Genomic DNA, 19,036 nt, shown 5'->3' with positions numbered 1-19,036 from the left:
GAAACAAAAAGGCACACTAATAAGTATGCCTCATCTGGAAAAGAGTGACAAAAACCATTTAGAATATCTATGGTAATTAAGTTAATTACACACAAAAATTTCTAAGAATATAGCATTGGATGCCCAGAAAGCACTCAAAAACTATTTCCAATATTATTAGCAAAAGGATACTCATGCTGACTCAGAGAGAGAAGACAAAGGCAATGATTCCATTTCTGCAGTAGTACAACACAGATCAGAATTAACAGTGATTACATTTAGGTCTAAAATTCCCTGCCATGGTATTTTCTCAAGAAAATAAAAAATTCTTAAGACTAAATTTTATTTCAGCACCAGGAAGCTGTTATTTACATATAAGACAAGTTTCTAGAAGAGAAGTGAGAACGACAAAATATTTGAGACTTACTGCTCTAAAAAACTACCCAAAGAAGGGGCGCCTGGGTGGCTCAGTCGGCTGAACGTCCAACTTTGGCTCAGGTCATGATCTCACAGTTCAAGAGTTTGAGCCCAACGTCGGGCTCTGTGCTGACAGCTCAGAGACCAGGGCCTGCTTCGGATTCTGTGTCTCCCTCTCTCTCTCTCTCTGCCCCTCCCCGCTCATGCTCGCTTGCTCTCTCTCTCTCTCAGAAACAAATAAACATTAAAAAATTTCAAAAAAAAAATTACCCAAAGGATTCCTCAAAGGAAAAATTAAGACTAGGGTCAAGATTCCATCCTTGGCTACACGTGTGAGGCCAATGCTAAAGCCAGCACCATGAAATGACCTTTACCAAGGATATGTTCCATCTTAGAACCCACAAAAAAAGTCGGTATTCAATAAACAGCTCAGGGCTCATCTATTGCACCTGACCACTTGCTACTTCTCAGTTTCTAAGTACAAGGCACTTTAGCAGAACCATATGTTCAGGAACTGGAGAATTCTACTACTTGCCCCCAACCCAATCCTCTGTCACACACCCTGCAGCACCAACAGAAAGAGAAGCCATTTACTGATTACCATGAGAAGTACCTGCAAACACTGTATTTACCTGACATGCAAAGGAAAGCTTCTAAGTCACAAACAGAGCACCACTACCTGCCTTTTCCAGATAAAACTGCATTTTGAGACAGAAAAGCAAATCGATACTCATTTTGATTTCACAACCTTAAACAATGGAATACTGACAAAGCACCCTGCTATACATTCACACAACCACCTGTCACCAACATCACCCTGAAATACAAAGGGCTATTTTTATGTAGTACACTACAGAGATAGATAATATCCCATTGCCATGGCAACAAGTTTTCCAGAAGATATGCTAGCCCATGAAGAATGCAAAAGAGAACAAAGCTATTTCTTTGCACTTGCCTTTACTTTGCATATATGAAAAAGATTCTAAGTTTTTTTTTAAGGCCTTGGTTTGCTCAACAGGGCCTTAGTAAGTCTGGGCAATGTACAAAGAAATCCTGAGTGGACACATATACACACATAGCTAAATCCCTACAGGAATCTTATCCTTCAGGGAAAGAAAAATGCCAAACTAATGCCAGGTCACATCTCCAAATGTTGTAATATACTTTCTACTCCCCTGAATTCATCTCTGGTCCTAGGGCAACCTTTCCCACCATGTGCAGCTACCTCTTAGCAGAATCTCCAAGAGGGTCACTCTGTTTCTGTACTTTTTCCCGGTGCCCTGAACAAGAACAAACACAGCAACCCATGGAAATGTCTCACTCTGATCAAAAAGCACACACATGCCCACATCCGATATCCAAATGCAAAGACACAACCCTACAGTCTTCAAGGCTTCCCTAAAGAAGTGGAAAGCAGCAGCTCAGACGGACCGGTTGCTCCTGTCCAGTCCCCTCTTGTCCCCGCTGGAAGTATGCACAACCAAGCCCAGCTTGGCACAAATGGACTTCCCTCACCTCCCCCACACCAGCCATGCCCCATTCTCCCTAGGATCTAGGGCAGTCATTCCCAGTCCAGCTTGTAGCCTGTGCCGGCTTTTCCTCCATTTATCCCCCAGAGCCACAACCCTTCTTCATCCACCAGACCAGGAGGCTGGTCTCTATAAGCTTCAAAACCAAGGCTTCCCTGCCTCTGGCTCCCACTTGGGCACTGTAGCACATCAGACAGCTGGAGACAGAGTTAGTTATTTGTCCCTCAGCCCACCAGCTGCACGCCCCCTCCCGCCCAGGGCCATAGTTCTGGCAATGGTTGCATTCTTCTGGACTACTGTTCCTTTAGAGGAACTACACCTTTCACAGCTCCAGCAACAACATTCTATTCCTTGGCCCCTTCTGATCTAGAGACAGCCATGGTTCCTGCTGCTGCTAACCTCTCCATGCCTCCATGTTCCTATATTCAGTAAAACCCTCTGAGCATCCCATTTCCTTCAGGGCCCTGAACAATACATAGCCTTACCCCAATTTCTGTTGGCTTCCTTGGCTTCGAAGTTTAATCGGACTTGACCCTAGACTGTGCCATGCTCTGCTTTACAATACTGAAGCTCCTTAGAAGTAAGTCCAAATCCCCTATTCACATCCATAGACTCACCCCTTTAAACAAGAATTCCAACATTTACACAGAATTGCTGTGAAAGCCATAGCCTCTCCATTGAGACATCATCAGGAAACCTCCCTTCTTTAATGTTTCTTTAGAGAGAATGTGCATGCACATGGGGGAGGAACAGAGAGAGAGGGAGAGAGAAAATCCTAAGCAGGCTCCTCACTGTCAGCACAGAGCCCGACTCGATTTCTCAAACGATGAGATCATGACCTGAGCTGAAATCAAGAGTCGGACGCTTAAGCGACTGAGCCACTCAGGACCCCTCCCTTTCTTTTTTAGTTTGTCTCTTCAATAAAGACTGAATTTCAACACAAATAATTATGAAAAGTATTACCAGAAGTCACTTATCTTTGTGATCATGGGCAAGTTACTGAATCTCTGCGCCTCTATTTTGTTTTCTTCAAACTGGGGGCTGGTAATACCTATCTTGTGGCTTGCTTGTGAGAAACAAGATGAGCATTCTACAAGTTATAGAACAAGGTGAATTACATGGTAATCAGTAAATAAATGGTAGTGCCTACTATAATTATTATCACATATCTACAACCAGAGTAAATTTTGCCCCAAGGGACATTTGTCACTATCTGGGAACATGTTTGGTTGTAACAACTAGGGGAAGGGCAGATACTGGCATCTACTGGGTAGAGACCAGGGATGTTGCTGGACATTCTATAATGCACAGGACAGCCCCCACAGCAAAGAATAATCTGGCCCAAAGTGTCAACAGTGCCAAAGTGGAGAAACCTTGATATAGAACAAAGAATAAAGTAAAAGAATCTAAGACATCCACATGTTAAATTTCATGCATTTTGCTTCCAGTGTCATCTCTCAGTAATAGGACTCTGAATTTACCAGAGTGCATAGCAAAGGAAAAGAATTAAAACATTTTAAGACAATTCTAAAGGAATCCTAAAAAAAAAAAAAACAAAAACAAAAACAAAAAAAACAACAAAAAAAAAAACTCAAAAAGCAAGGACACCAAACATCTGCAGGGGCAAAAACCTGTTCATGTACAACATCATCTATTTTTCATAAGGCTGACCCTGAACTAAGGGATAAAAAAAGAAATTTTTGCATTACATATGTTCTTCTGAAGGCATCAGGGCAAACATTACACATTTAAGAAAGCCTGCTTTAAAAAAAAAAAACAATTCTTGGGACGCCTGGGTGGCGCAATCGGTTAAGCGTCCGACTTCAGCCAGGTCACGATCTCGCCGTCCGTGAGTTCGAGCCCCGCGTCGGGCTCTGGGCTGATGGCTCAGAGCCTGGAGCCTGTTTCCGATTCTGTGTCTCCCTCTCTCTCTGCCCCTCCCCCGTTCATGCTCTGTCTCTCTCTGTTCCAAAAATAAATAAACGTTGAAAAAAAAATTAAAAAAAAAAAAACAACAATTCTTAATTGCTGGCATTTATGGGATTTTCTTCAATTAGTCAAGAAATTAACACAGGTGAAACATTTAATTACCCCCCGGAGGCTGAACAAAGTTATTTTTCTGTAAACCAAGAGCAAAGTGTTACAAATGAATTAAGTCAAAGCAAATGTTTACTACTAACCTAATATTAACAGCCTCTCCTGGTCCCGAATTAAATTATGAGGAAAGCCGAGTTTCTCCAGTCTGTTAAAATCACTTTTCCTCTCAGGTTCATGTTCTAGCCAGTCTCTGAAGTAGAGGTAATAGTGGTAAATAACACAGACCCAAAAGCCAGCTGCCATGTGCTTCACAGGGGCTCCCTGGAATGAAGTGGAGTTGAGTGGGCCAGATAGAAAGGTCAGGAGCAGAGAGAGCGGAGCAGGGACTGCAGGGTGAGGTCCTAGAGGAAGCAGCTGAGCATTCATTCTCTCTGGGCTTCCTTCCCCCTGGCAGGGCTGCCTGGAGGGGGAGGGACCACCGCAGCCTTATGGAATCTCATTCCAGACCCAAACTTGCCAGCAGTGCTGCTGCCATTCTGACTCTGGAAACAATGAACTATGAAGAACTGAAATTCCTAGTGCAGACACCTCACAACTCTTCTGAGCAAGGCTTCTTAATCGTTTTTTATGCCCCTACCCTTGGGTGGTCTGCATGGACCTCTTCTCAGAATGTTTTTAAAAAAATTTTTTTTTCAACGTTTATTTATTTTGGGACAGAGAGAGACAGAGCATGAACGGGGGAGGGGCAGAGAGAGAGGGAGACACAGAATCGGAAACAGGCTCCAGGCTCCGAGCCATCAGCCCAGAGCCTGACGCGGGGCCTGAACTCACGGACCGCGAGATCGTGACCTGGCTGAAGTCGGACGCTCAACCGACTGCGCCGCCCAGGCACCCCTCAGAATGTTTTTAAATGCATAAAGTTAAACACTTAAAATAGATAGGATATAAAAGAAATATCCGAAATTTAGCTATCAAAATATTAAAAAGCAAGCTTGTGGTAGTAATGCATGGGTTTAAATATGCATTACTACCTGTGATAACTGTAGTATGATTAAAAAAAAAAAAAGCCTATTTCTACAGGTGATGAAATCACAGGTACGGCTACAACTGTGGTTTGTTGCCTGCACACACAATAGAAGGAAATGCCTGGTTTCAGTTAGGGGTTGGTACAAATAAAAATGTATACCTTTCCACATCTAAATCCACAGACCCCTGAAATGGGCCCAGGCCTGCTTTCGTGTATTCCAGGCAGGAGTGGGCATGCATGGCATTCATATGTGCTTTTCAGCTTTTTTTCCTGCCTCCTACTAGTTTAGAGGAAAAACAAATTGCCTAAAGACTAAAACTGACAATACATGACAAGGTAATATATTTGCCAGTTCTACTTGGCATAAGAAAATGAATTATGCATGTTTTTTAAAAAGATAAAGAAATTTTAAATGACTGGTTGGGCAAAAACATCCATATTTTCAGGCCCCCAAAAGCTGAACAGAGTAATATTCTGCTTCAGAAAACTCTGGAAGGCAAGTGAGGTACAAAATTCCTAAGGTGACACATACCCCCAATAATTCTCACTTCCTGGTATCTATGCTTTTGAATTATCCTCTCCCCTTCAGTGTAGACAAAACCTGTGACTTGCTTCTAAACAAGAAACAAAAGTTGTCCACCAAAAGGCGATGAGGGATCACACTCCTCTAAGCCAACTGGAGAAAGAGACTCTCCTTAAAGAAGCCAACAGCCATATTATGAATTGCCTGTGGAAAGAGTCATGTGGCAGGGAACTGCAGGCGGCCTCTGGTAGTTGAAAGCTTCAGTCCTAAAACCACAAGGAACTGAATTCTACTAACAACTACATGAGCTTGGAAGATGTCCCCGAGCTCCACAAAGGAATGCCACCCAGTCAATGCCTTCATTTCAGCATGTGAAATCCTGAGCTGAGGACCCAATTAAGCCATGTCAGGACTCCTGACCAAAAGAAACAATGAGATAATAAACATGTGTTGTTTTAAGGTGCAATTTAAATTTATGCAAAGTCATTATAGAGCAATAGATAATTAATGCAGTAACCAACAGAGAGGATGACCAACCATCCCAATTTGGCTGCGACAGTCCAGCTTTGAAAACAGAGAGTCCCATGCCCCAGGAAACCCCTCAGTCCTGAGCAACCCAAGCTGGTTAGTTGCTGCTACGATCTGAATGTGTGTCCCCCACAAAATACATATATTGAAATCCTAATGCCCAATGTGATGGTATTAGGAGGTAGGGCCTTTGGGAGGTGCTTAGCTCATAAGGGTAGAGCCCTCATGAATGGGATTTAATGACTTATCAAAGAGGCTCCAGAGAGATCCCTACCCCTTTCCACCATGCGAGGACACTCCAAGAAGGTGCCAGCCATGAACCAGGAAAGGGACCCCTCACCAGAAAGCAAACATGCTGGCACCTTGATCTTGGACTACCAGCCTCCAGAACTTTGGGCAACAAATTTCTGTGGTTTATAAACCACCCAATCCGTAGTATTTGTTTTGCTTTTTGCTTTTTTAAGATAAAGTCATATTTATTATAATAGTGCATGACATATTGCAATCATACATGTTAGATGTTATTTCCCTCCTAGCAGTTTTGTTAAATAGCAGGCAGAGAAAACAAAACTGATCAACTGGTAACAGAGCTTTAAGTGAACAAGGTCTTGGATCATGCTATGTAAGCAATTCCATCTTCAGTTACAGATTTTTCATAGTTCTATAGTTTGTGTGATACTTGTTATAGCAGCCTAAATGGACTTAGTTGTCCACCAAAAGACCATGTACTCAAGAAGAGAATGATGTAGGGGTCCCTGGGGGGCTCAGTTGGTTAAGCGTCCAACTTCAGCTCAGGTCATGATCAGTTCATGAGTTAGAGCCCTGGATTGGGCTCTCTGCTGTCAGCGCAGAGCCTGCTTCAGATTTTCCGCCCCCACCCCCTCTCTGCCCCTTCCCAGCTAGTGCTCTCTCTCTCAAAAATAAACAAACATTTAAAAAAAAACTTAAAATCAAATCTTGAAAAAAAAGGAAAAAAAGAACAGAATGATATAAATATAAAACCCTAGATACTTGCCTTTACGAAACAATGAGAAATTTTGAAAAAAATCTGGAAAGGAGCCAAACCCTCTTTAAAAAGTTACTGACAATTAACGAAACAACTCAACATTTCCTGACAACCAATTTTCTATACCCTTAAAGTAGGACAGTCCCCAGTTATGCATGTGAAACTAGGCCAATATTCAAATCCATCTTACATTATTTTTTTAAGTAGTCTCTAACCCAACGTGAGGCTTGAACTCACAACCTCACCATCAAGAATCTCACGCTCCACCAACAGAACCAGCCCAGGCACCCCCATCTTGTATTTCTAGTCTTCACTTTGCTGCCTTTTCAATCTCCCTGTTGGTTTGTCCAATTATTCTAAATCAGTCTCAAACACGTTCTCTGCCACTAGCTCGATTGTATGGAACCATTATTCAGTCTTGCCATTTGACCAAAGACCACATATACCTTTTCTGCCCATATTAAACCTCTCCATGTTCCCTTCGCCTCACCACTCCCAGGTTCCTACTTTAAAGATAAACACTATGAGGGGTACCTGGGTGGCTCAGTTGGCTGAACATCCGTCCAACTCTTGATTTCAGCTCAGGTCATGATCTCACAGTTTATGAGTTCAAGCCCTGAGTCAGGCTCTGTGCAAACAGCACAGAGCCTGCTTGGGATTCTCTCTCTCTCTCTCTCTGCCCCTCCCCCACTCATGCACGTGCATGCGCACACACACACACACTCAAACAAACGTTTTTTTAAAAATAAAATAAAAAATGAGGCACCTGGGTGCCTAGATGGCTCAGTCAGTTGGGTGACCAACTCAGCTCAGATCATGATCTCACCGTTCATGAGTTCGAGGCCCACATCTGGCCCTGTGCTGACAGCTCACACCCTGGAGCCCGCTTCAGATTCTGTGTCTCCCTCTCTCTTGGTCCCTCCCCTGCTCACTCGTGTTCTCTCTGTCTCTCTCAAAAATAAACATTAAAAACAATGGAGCCTGGGTGGCTCAGTCGGTTAAGCGTCTGACTTTGGCTCAGGTCATGATCTCATGGCTCCTGAGTTCAAGCCCCGCGTCCGGTTCTGTGCTGACAGCTCAGAGCCTGGAGCCTGCTTCGGATTCTGTGTCTCCCTTTCTCTCTCTGTCCCTCCCCCAGTCACGCTCTGTCTCTCTCAAAAACAAACATTAAAAAAATTTAAGAATATCAGTGTGTAGAGGGACCTGGGTGGCTCAGTTGGTTAAGCGTCCGACTTCAGCTCAGGTCATGATCTCACAGTCTGTGAGTTCAAGCCCCTCATTGGGCTCTGTGCTGACAGCTCAGAGCCTGAATCCTGCTTCAGATTCTGTGTCTCCCTCTCTCTCTGCCCCTCCCCTGCTCATGCTCTGTCTCTGTCTCAAAAATAAATAAAAACATTTTAAAAAAATTTTTTAAAAAGAATATCAGTGTGTATTTCACTGCCTATAAAGAAGCTTTTAATATTTGTATGCATTTAGTACAGTCCCCAAGTCATGTGCCATTCTATACAAATAAAAATGCCACCTATTTTCCTTAGGCATAAAGGCCTCTACAGCACCATAATGATGAGTCATTGCAAGAATAAGTAATGAAGTTTTTTAAAAAGGACACATAAACGAACTAGAGCTATATGTGTCAACAAAGATGAATCCCAAAAACCTAACAATGAGAGGAAAAGCGAGTTGCAGAAGGTTACAGAGTACGATGCTCCTAATTTTAAGTTGAAAAGCCATACAAAACAATATATTGTTTTAGTGACATACATACACACACACTATACACACACACGATATATACACATATAATAAAAGTATTAACATTTTTTTCAATTCATGCACACCAAATTCAGGACAACAGTAACCTCTGGGGCTGGGAGGGAGGAGAATGGGACCAGAGAAGGAGGTCACAGGAAACCTTCACACTAAATGAACGGTTTTACTGATTTGTTGGGTAATCCTCTAAATTTTGCACTCTTCAAGTATTTTTTTAGAAAAGAGTCAACAAGCAACTATAATGCAAATGTCCCTCTTTTAACGAAACAATGGTTTGGCTCTGGAACTTCCTATATCTGCTGGCATTCTTTCTTTTTTACAAAAAAAGAATTACTATCTCAAACAGCATACATTCTTACTGTTTTAGTATTCTGGCCTCTATCCCCTTCCAGTGTATGTTACAAAGGGATATGATATAAAGATGCAAAAATAGAAAACTGCTTTATTAGCATTTTTAAAAAATAGTTCTAGCTAATAGTCTAACAATGGGGAAAAGTTCACAAGAATTTGTCTTTTACCCTACAGTTTTCCTTAATGATTAAACAGTTGCTTCAATGAATTACAAGACAACCTTTAAATACGACTTCTTCCCAAAGCTGAGTCCATGCCCAGGAATTTTTTAAAAATCCCCTACTTCTAACAGCTTTGTTTTACTTCTTTACCTCAATCAAAGCTGCTTAAATAACCAGACATTATTTATTGGCTTTTTTTTCCAAAGCAATGATTTCCCCTGGTATTACAGAATCAGCAGTGTTTTATGTCTAAGAGTTAACTATCAAGTCAGAGAAAGATAAATACCATATAATCTCATTTACGTGTGGAATCTAAAACCAAGCAAACAAACCTGAATTCATAAATACAGAAGATGGGAGGAGGGGGTGGTGAAAGTGATCAAAAGGTACAAACTTCCAGTTATAAAATAAGTAAGTCATAGGGATGTAATGTACAAAATGGTGACTGTAAATATGATATTGTATATTTGAAAGTTGCTAAGAGAGCATGTCATAAAAATTCTGATCACACGAAAAAAAAATTTATAACTATGTGTGGTGACAGATCTAGATTTACTGTGGTGATCATTTCACAAAATATAAAAATATCGAATCATATTGTATACCTGAAACTTGCATTTTTATATAATAGATATTTAATGTTACATGTTCATTATATTCCAATTTAAAAAACAGACTATTGGGGCGCCTGGGTGGCGCAGTCGGTTGAGCGTCCGACTTCAGCCAGGTCACGATCTCGCGGTCCGTGAGTTCGAGCCCCGCGTCGGGCTCTGGGCTGATGGCTCAGAGCCTGGAGCCTGTTTCCGATTCTGTGTCTCCCTCTCTCTCTGCCCCTCCCCCGTTCATGCTCTGTCTCTCTCTGTCCCAAAAATAAATAAACGTTGAAAAAAAAAAATTTTAAAAACAGACTATTTCAAAACAAAAGAGTTAACTATCACTAAAATGAAAACAAATTATGACTACTTCAAATATGCATAGCATTCCCCGAGACTAACACATTATACTAACAGAAAGATATAAGCCCATATAGGGGTGCCTGGGTGGCTCAGTCAGTTGAGTGTCTGACTTCCAGCCCAGGTCATGATCTCACGGTTCATGGGTTCAAGTCCCTCATCAGGCTCTGTGTTGACAGCTCAGAGCCTGGACCCTGCTTTGGGTTCTGTGTCTCCCTCTCTGCCCCTCCCCTGCTCATACTCTGTCTCTGTCTCTCTCCCTCTCAAAAATACAGTAAACATTTAAAAATTGTTATAAATAAGTCTGTATAGTTTATTGAAGTCTATATATAGTTTATATAAGTTTATGTAAGTCTATATAGTTTATATAAATCTATATAGTTTAAATTCATCAAATACAATACTTGCTAGTTAAGGTAGATATTTTATTTCTAGAGGTTATATTTCCTTTATTCCTTTTTTTTTTTTTTTTTTGAAAGAGAGAACATGTGCGAGTGGAGGAGAGGGGCAGAAGAACAGGGGGAGAGAGAATCACAAGCAGGCTCCATGCCCAGTGCAGAGTCCAATGCACAGAGCCCAAGGCAGGGCTTGATCTCAGGACCCCAAGATCACAACCTGAGCTGAAATCAAGAGATGGACACTTAACTGACTAAACCACCCGGATGCCCCTCTTTTTTTTTTTTTTTTTTAGGTCAACTCTACACCCAATGTGGGGCTTGAACTCATCACCCCTAGATCAAGTCACATGCTCTACCAACTGAGCCAGCCAAGTGCCCCTCTAAAGGTTATATTTTAAAATGTCTCATAATCAAATAAACTGAAGAATAAAAAACATTTACATTGGAATGTAAATTCCATGAAGACAGGGATTTGTGTTTGATTCATTGCTGTAACCTCAGAACCGAGAACTGTGAAGTTATGTGCAATCGATACTCAAATACATGTCAAACCTAAACCTGATTCCCACCACACTACCCTATACCTTCTAGTAAAATGCTGGCCTTTGAATACCAATAAAATACTTCCCAAGTGAGAAACCAATCACTCTAACATTTGTAGTTCTTTGTCTTAAAAACTGTTACTCAGATAGCCATATTTTCTTTTTCTAATTTTAAAGGGTTTTGTTCTAACATTTTTCAACTAGTACTGGAATCTGGCTTCTAAAATAAATCAGCACATGAATACAAATACTCTAAGGGCACCTGGGTGGCTCAGTCGGTTAAGCATCCGACTTCATCTCAGGTCATGATCTCGCCATTTGTGAGTTGGAGCCCTGCATTGGGCTCTGTGCTGACAGCTCAGAGCCTGGAGCCTGCTTCGGATTCTGTGTATCTCTCTCTGCCCCTCCCCCACTCATGCTCTGTCTTTGTCTCTCCTTCAAAAATAAATAAACATTTTTTAAAAAATTTAATAATACTCTAAAAGTAAAGACCAAAAGGCCTTTTTTAAAATAGGCTACTATAATGCATTAAAATATAATTCAAGATGGCAAATAAGCATATGACATGATGCTCAACATCAGGTCATTAGGGAATTGCAAATTAAAACAACAATGAGATATCACGGCATTCCTACGGGTCAAAATCAAAACCATTGATATCATTAAATGCTGGTGAGAATGTGGAGCAACATGAACTCTCATTCATTGCTGGGAGGAATTGCAAAATGGTACAGCCATTTCAGAAGATGGTTTGGCAGGTTCCCAAAAAACTAAAGATACTCTTACTGTATGATCCAGCAATCACACTCCTTGGTAATTACCCAAAGGAATTCAAAACTTGAAGTCCACACAAAAAGCTGCACACAGATATTTATAGCAAGTTGATCCATAACTGCCAAAACTTGAAAGCAACTAAGACATCTTCCAGTTGATGAATGGATAAACTGTGGTACATCCAGACAATGGAGTATTTATTCAGTACTAAAAAGAAATGAGCCATCAAGCTATGAAAAGACATGGAGGAATCTTAAATGCATATTATTAATGAAAGAGTCCAATCTGAAAAAATTACATACTGTGTTTTTCCAACTATATGACATTCTGAAAAATGTAAAACTATGGAGACAGTAAAAGTACCAGTGGCTGCCTGGGGTTGGGCATAAAAGGAAGGGATGACTAGGCAGAGCAAAGAGGATTTTTAGGGCAGTGAAACTATTCTGTACACACTCATGTCATTATACATTTGTCCGAACCCATACTATGTTCAACACCACGAGTGAACCATAATGTAAACTATGGACTCTAGTTGATTATTGATATGTCAATGTAGGCTCACCAACTGTAACAAATGTACTACTCTGGAGGGGAGTATTCCTAATGGGGGAGGTAGTATGTGTGTGTGGCCAGGGTGTATATGGAAACACTATGTACCTTTCCCTCAATTTTGCTATGAAACTAAAACTGTTCTAAAAAATTAAGTCTTAATAAATATATATTTTTAGTAATTTTTTTATGTTTATTTATTTTTGAGAGATAGAGAATACAAGTGGGGTAGGGGCAGAGAGAGAGGAAGACAGAGAATCCAAAGCAGGCCCCCATGCTGCCAGCACAAAATCCAACATGGGGCTTGAACCTGCAAACCATGAGATCATGACCTGAGCTGAAGTCAGATGCTCAACCGACTGAGTCACCCAGGCACCCCAATAAATAAATAAATAAATAAATATGTATATATATATATGTATATATATATATGTATATATATATATGTGTATATATATATATATATATATATATATACTTTTTTTTTTTTTTTTTTTAACACAGAATGTACAACACCCAGAGCAAACCTTAATGCAAACGATGGACTTTGGGCAATAATGGTAACTCAATGTCGATTGTAACAAACATACCAACCTGGTGAGGGATGTTGATAATGGGGGAGGCTGTGCACGTGTGCTAGAAGGTGATATATGGGAATTCTCTGTGCCTTCCCCACAATTTTGCTGTGAACCTAAAACTGCTCTGAAAAAAATTAATATATATATATATATATATATATATTTCAACAGAAAAAAAATCCCTAAGATAACTCACTTCCATGACAAGTAACAGGCATAGTTTATTTTTACTTTACAAAATTAAGTATTTAAAAAAAATTTTAACACTTATTTTTGAGACACAGAGAGAGACAGAGTGTGAGCAGGGGAGGGGCAAAGAAAGGGGGAGACACAGAATAGGAAACAGGCTCCAGGCTCTGAGCTATCAGCACAGAGCCCAACGTGGGGCTCAAACTCATGAACTGTGAGATCATGACCTGAGCTGAAGTTGGACAATTAACCGACTAGGCCACCCAGGCGCCCAGTAAAAAATTAAGTATTTCTGAAAAACACTTACTCCGGGTAAGACTTACGCCCTGCCTGAAACATTATGGCAATTTTTTTAAGTTTATTTATTTTGAGAGAAAGAAGGAAAAAAAAAAAAAACACTAGGCAGGGAGGGGCACAGAGAGGGAGAGACAGAATCCCAAGCAGGCTTCGAGCCATCAGTGCAGAAGCTGACATGGGGCTTGAACTCAGGAACCCATGAGATCATGACCTGAGATGAAATCAAGAGTCAGATGCTTAACCGCTTATCCAACTGAGCCACCCAGGCGCCCCTCATTATGGTAATCTTAATTGTATGCTTATTAAAAAAATAATAATCTGGCTGTTACCATAGAAACTACCAGGGATGGTAGCGCCATGATTTGAGCAGTTATACCTGTTGGTCCACTTAACTCTGAACTTACAAGTTCCTGTTTAAGGAAAGGCTAAAAATGTCCACATTTGTTTTAAAGAATGGCTAATACACTCATGGGGAAATGCAAATTGAGTTAAATGGAGCACACGCGCGCACACACACATGAAGATATGACATGCCATGCCACACCACATCCCACCCCACCAAAATGGTTGGTAAAAATTAGGTGGCTACTGGCTGCTAGCTTTGTTTGAATCTCTCTGATTACATTTCCCTGTCCAGGATGCCTTTGATGTTAATTTTCACCTGTATGAAGAATACTGGATAATTGCAATTGTTAGGTTAATGGGGAAGATGTATTTTGTTTTGCTGAGCTGAATAAGAGAGCTTAAAGCTCTGAGAAATTTACTGCAAGAAAACTTCTAGGCCTCTCCCCCTTTGCCAATATCTGAAACAGTCTTCTGCAAGCAGAAGACATCAAGAATATAACCTCATGGGGCGCCTGGGTGGCTCAGTCAGATAAATATCTGACATCAGCTCGGGTCATGATCTCACGGTTCGTAGGTTCAAGCCCCGCATCGGGCTCTGTGCTGACACTTCAGAGCCTGGAGACTGCTTGGGATTCTGCGCCTCCCTCCCTCTCTCTCTGTCCCTCGCCCGTTTGGCATTCATTAGATCTCTCTCTCAAGAATAAACAAACATTAAAAAAATTTTTTTAAAAAAGAATATAACCTCGTTCATGCAAATGCACTGTGCCTTGGGTTCTTTCTAAATCATATATACCTCAAGGGAACATGGATTCTAACACCAGGAAAGCCTCCTCCCCAATTCCTTAGGAGCGGTAAACCAACGCATTCACATTTAACATGCCCACTTTCTTTTACCACATTCCATGTATTACTGACTACAAAATAAGCCTTAACAGATGCCCAGCTGTCATTTATTTGCTGTATGGACTCAATCACTTATTCCTTTTTCAGTTAAGAAGCTGTAACAGCATTTAATATATTTATATGCTTGGGAATATTCTGAGGGCCACAAGTAACGGCCATGGTTTGTGTTTTAATACACTTTTTGTCTACCTAGTTCAGCTCAACCATGGAATGGTAACTTTAAAACTTTCTGCATATCAATGACTTTTTTTTAAGGTTTTTTGGTTTGTTTTTTTGAGACAGAGAGAGGGAGAGAGAGAATCCAAAGCAGACTCCATGCTGTCAGTCGGGAGCCTGACACGAGGCTCGAACTCACAGCAAGATCATGACCTGAGCCAAAACCAAGGGTCCGATACTTAACCAACTGAACCACCCAGGTGCCCCTAATCAAGAACTTCTTTAAGGCACAAACAGCCATGCTAAGTTCTATGAATACTAATTACATTTTCAGAAATCCCCTCTAAAAGGTCAAAGATTACAGAATGGCTAAAGTTATGCTCACAAACATATAGGCATATGTATGCTCCAGTAGTATAAAGCACAAAACAAACCTTACAAACACAGTGATATTGCAAGTGAACCATAAAACCCTCACTAATCCTGTGGAACTAGATTCTAAAATACCACTCCCCACTCTAAATATTCAATCGATGTTAACTTTCATACTAACTACTGCTTTTAAGAAAAGCTTCGTTTCCATGCACCCTAATGTTTATAGCAGCATTCTTTACAACAGCCAAGATATGGAAGCAGCCCAAGTGTCCCTCAATTGATGAATGGATAAAGAAGATGTGAGATACAGATATAACGTACTGTCATAAAAAGGAATGAAATCTTTCCATTTGAGAGTATAATGCTAAGTGAAATAAGTGAAAGAAAAATACCATATGATTTCACTCATATGTGGAATTTAAGAAACAAAACAAACGAGCAAAGGGGAAAAGGAGAGAGAAATCAAGAAAGACTCTAAATTATAGAAAACAGAGGGGAGGGGGTTGGGGGATGGGGTGAAATAGGTGATGGGGATTAAGGGGTGCACTTGTCCTGATGAGCACAGGGTGATGTATGGAAGTGTTGAATTACTATATTGTACACATGAAACTAATTTAACGCTGTATGTTAACTACTGGAATTAAAAACTTTAAAAAAATAATTTTAAAAAGCTTCAATTCACGTTTGAGGCTTGATATTAAGAATCTTACTGTGAAAACCTGGTGACATCAAAAGATAATGCTTACCAAGTAGTCCTTCTCCAAGCAAAGCACAAAATAAAGCATCTGCTGTGGACTATCCCCTCCTCCTTTTCCAGGTATAGAGCAGTCAAAAGGAGGTAGCTATGATACACATTACTTTCCAGTTCTATTTCAAGTCCAAGTAGTAAGATGGGAAACTACAGCTGTCCCCCATGGTGGACATCTGGGGTCCATCTCTAGCCCTAAACAGTAAGCTTGGCTTTGCCTTGACAAACGTCCTCTTGCAGCCCTTTGTCCCTGCTCTGCAACTTATTAAGGCTTTCCAGTTTAATACCAAAATTCAGAAATACGTTAGTAAGCAAATACATATAGATGGGTATACGTTTACATGTATAGAGGGCGAACAACATTCAGTTCTGGGCCCCCTGCTCTACATACATACATACATACATACACACACACACACACACACACACACACACACACACACACACACACTTCAAATTCAAATCCCAGCAAGGCACCCCGGGCGCCTACCCCTTTCCACTCACCCAGCAGAGGGAAAAGCAGGAGCAGCGAGCAGAGGTTAAACCAAACACCAGCCAAAACAAACACCACTTCCAGAACAAGGCAAACTTTGGGTCTGGGCGGCTGCAGAGCCCCAGCAATGGCCGGGGGAGGGGAAGGAGTGTCAGTCTGTCTCAGGAGAAGAAGACGGGGAGCGCACCCAGCACTCCTGAGCTGAGGAGGAGCCTGGTGTGTTCCCCGGGGGACAAGGGCGTCGCCACCATCCCCGACTTCGACCTGGCCGAGGCGTCCAGGTCCCTGGGCAGCCCCATCGCCCCACCCCGCCCCCTTGTCCCCACAGAAATGGTCCCCACAGACCGTCAGTGGCAAGAGGAGCGGGGACTTACCTGGTGCAACGTCTCGGCGGGCAGCTGTGACGCCCGGAACAGGTCGGCCACAGGGCCCGCGGCTGCGGTGGCCGCGCTGGGGACGGCTCTGGCGGCCTCAGGGGGCCCGGACCCGGGGCCCCCGCCTGCGGCGCCGGTGGCGGCGCAACGCGCGAAGAGCTCGGAGTAGCACTGCTGCTCGCCCTCGCTCAGCAGCAGAGGCGGCCCAGAGCCGCAGCCCCCGCCCGCCGCCGCCTCCATGGGGCCTGGAAGGGGGTCCGCGGGAGCACCGTCACCGGCTAGGCAACCGCCGCCTTCGCCTCAGTCTCCGCCGCCTCGGTCTCGGCCTTGGCCGCCGCCGCCCCCACGCCCCGCAGCTGCCGCGCTGCCGTTTCCTCCCGGCGCGCGCCGGCCCCGCCCCCGGACTTGAATGTTGTGCCTCCGCCGCGCGGCACATGGAGACAGGCGCGGGACGGACCAATCGCAGCCTGGGATCGCACCCCGGCCCCGCCCCCGCCGTCCGCCCCGCCCCGCGCCCCGCCAGGTAACTAACTCCGCGGGCCGCCCTCCTCGCGGCGGGTCAGCTGCCCCGCCCGCACTTCCCAGGCCCGGAGGGCGGGGGCCAGTCCCTGGCGCGCCCACCCAGCCTGGGAGAGGTGCCTTTGGCTCTCCGCCCCGGCTGGGAAGGGAGACATCTAGACCCACCTGGAGTATGGCGCTTGTCAGGGGGCGGAGAAAACTGTGATTTCTCCCTAGAATGCTGGAGCAGGTGCGGCGCCCTTCGCAGAAAAGGGAGAAGGCATTAGAAATTAAGCTTCCCTTTTTTCATAGCAGCGGTGCTTGAGTCCTGAAAAGCTGGAGGACAGAGATCTCCATCCGAACTGGATCCCAGTGACTCCCCATGGTGTTCACGGTGATGAGGTTAGGCCACTTTCTCAGGCATGGCTCAAACCTGGAGTTGAGTCTTAAAAAGGAATAGCATCAGTTAGTGTTAAATACTAGAGCAATAAGAGTAAAAAGGGTCTTGGGAAGAATTGTATATATGTATATATATACACACAAATGTATATATAATATACATATACATAATATGCATATGCTATATGCATATATTTTTGTATACATATGTATACATATGCATACATGTATGCATATGTGTGTGTATATGTATATATATATATATATATATATATATATATATATACACATATAAAGCCGCACTGGGAAACACTAACCCAAAGAAAAAAAAATGAGTCCAGGGTTAAGCACTAATAAAAAATATATTTTAGAATTTACTAAAGAGGTATATAAAACTTTCACCCCAAATAATTTTAATTAAAAACAAAAAACGATCTCAAGAGGGGCGCCTGAGTGACTCCGTCAGTTAAGCCTCTGACTTCCACTCAGGTAATGATCTCACCGGTCCGAGTTCAAGCCGCATTGGGCTCTCTGCTGTCAGAGCAGAGCCCACTTTGGATCCTCTGTCCCCCACTCTTCTCTCTGCCCCTCCCCTGCTGATTTTCTCTCTCTCTCTCTCTTTCTCTCTCTCTCTCAAAATAAATAAACTTTAAAAAATACCGATCTCAAGAAATAGTACTCATGATAACAAATATACTTTGATATTTTAGTCAACTAAAATAAGGAGGAAGGACAGGAAGATGGGAAAAGATCAGCAGATGGCAAAGGGGGGAGAATACATAAGAAAAATTATGGGGGGCACCTGGCTGGCTCAGTTGGTAGAACATAGAACTTTTGTTGATCTTGGTGTCATGAGTCCAAGCCCCACGTTGGGAGTAGAGCTTACTTAAATAAATGGGTTTTTTAAATGAGAAGAAAAATTATATCAATTCGTAAGTGATTGCCAAAGTAAGATTTTCCTTTTGGAATCTAAAGAAATGAAATAGAGAAGAGGATCCACTCCAAAAGGAGGAAGTTCTTATCTCTTCACTAAGATTTCCTTATACCACATTTTGCTTTAGACCTGCCAGGCGATAATTAAGAGAGCAGCAAACTTGTGGACAAGGGTATAGAAAGGGTAGGTAAGTAAGGAGCAGC

General features: G+C 42.4%; 1 protein-coding gene across 7 annotated transcripts in view; it reads right to left on the bottom strand.

The window, feature by feature from the left end:
* Window positions 1-17,371, bottom strand: part of REPS2 (RALBP1 associated Eps domain containing 2) — a 219,378-nt gene extending 202,007 nt beyond the window's left edge. For 4 of the 7 annotated variants that reach the window (XM_045470672.1, XM_045470677.1, XM_045470674.1 and 1 more), the window contains exon 1: window positions 17,003-17,371. In XM_045470672.1, coding sequence (XP_045326628.1) covers window positions 17,003-17,242 — 240 coding nt within the window. In that variant the 5' untranslated portion in view covers window positions 17,243-17,371. The remainder of the gene's footprint in view (window positions 1-17,002) is intronic. The other 3 variants (XM_045470675.1, XM_045470676.1, XM_045470678.1) reach the window with 2 other exon arrangements.
* Between the last annotated feature and the right edge of the window lie 1,665 nt (window positions 17,372-19,036).

The sequence above is a fragment of the Leopardus geoffroyi genome, chromosome X (assembly GCF_018350155.1).
Source record: "Leopardus geoffroyi isolate Oge1 chromosome X, O.geoffroyi_Oge1_pat1.0, whole genome shotgun sequence".
Lineage (NCBI taxonomy): Eukaryota > Metazoa > Chordata > Mammalia > Carnivora > Felidae > Leopardus > Leopardus geoffroyi.
Note: the sequence above shows the minus strand (reverse complement) of the source record. Positions and strands in the feature narration are given on the sequence as shown.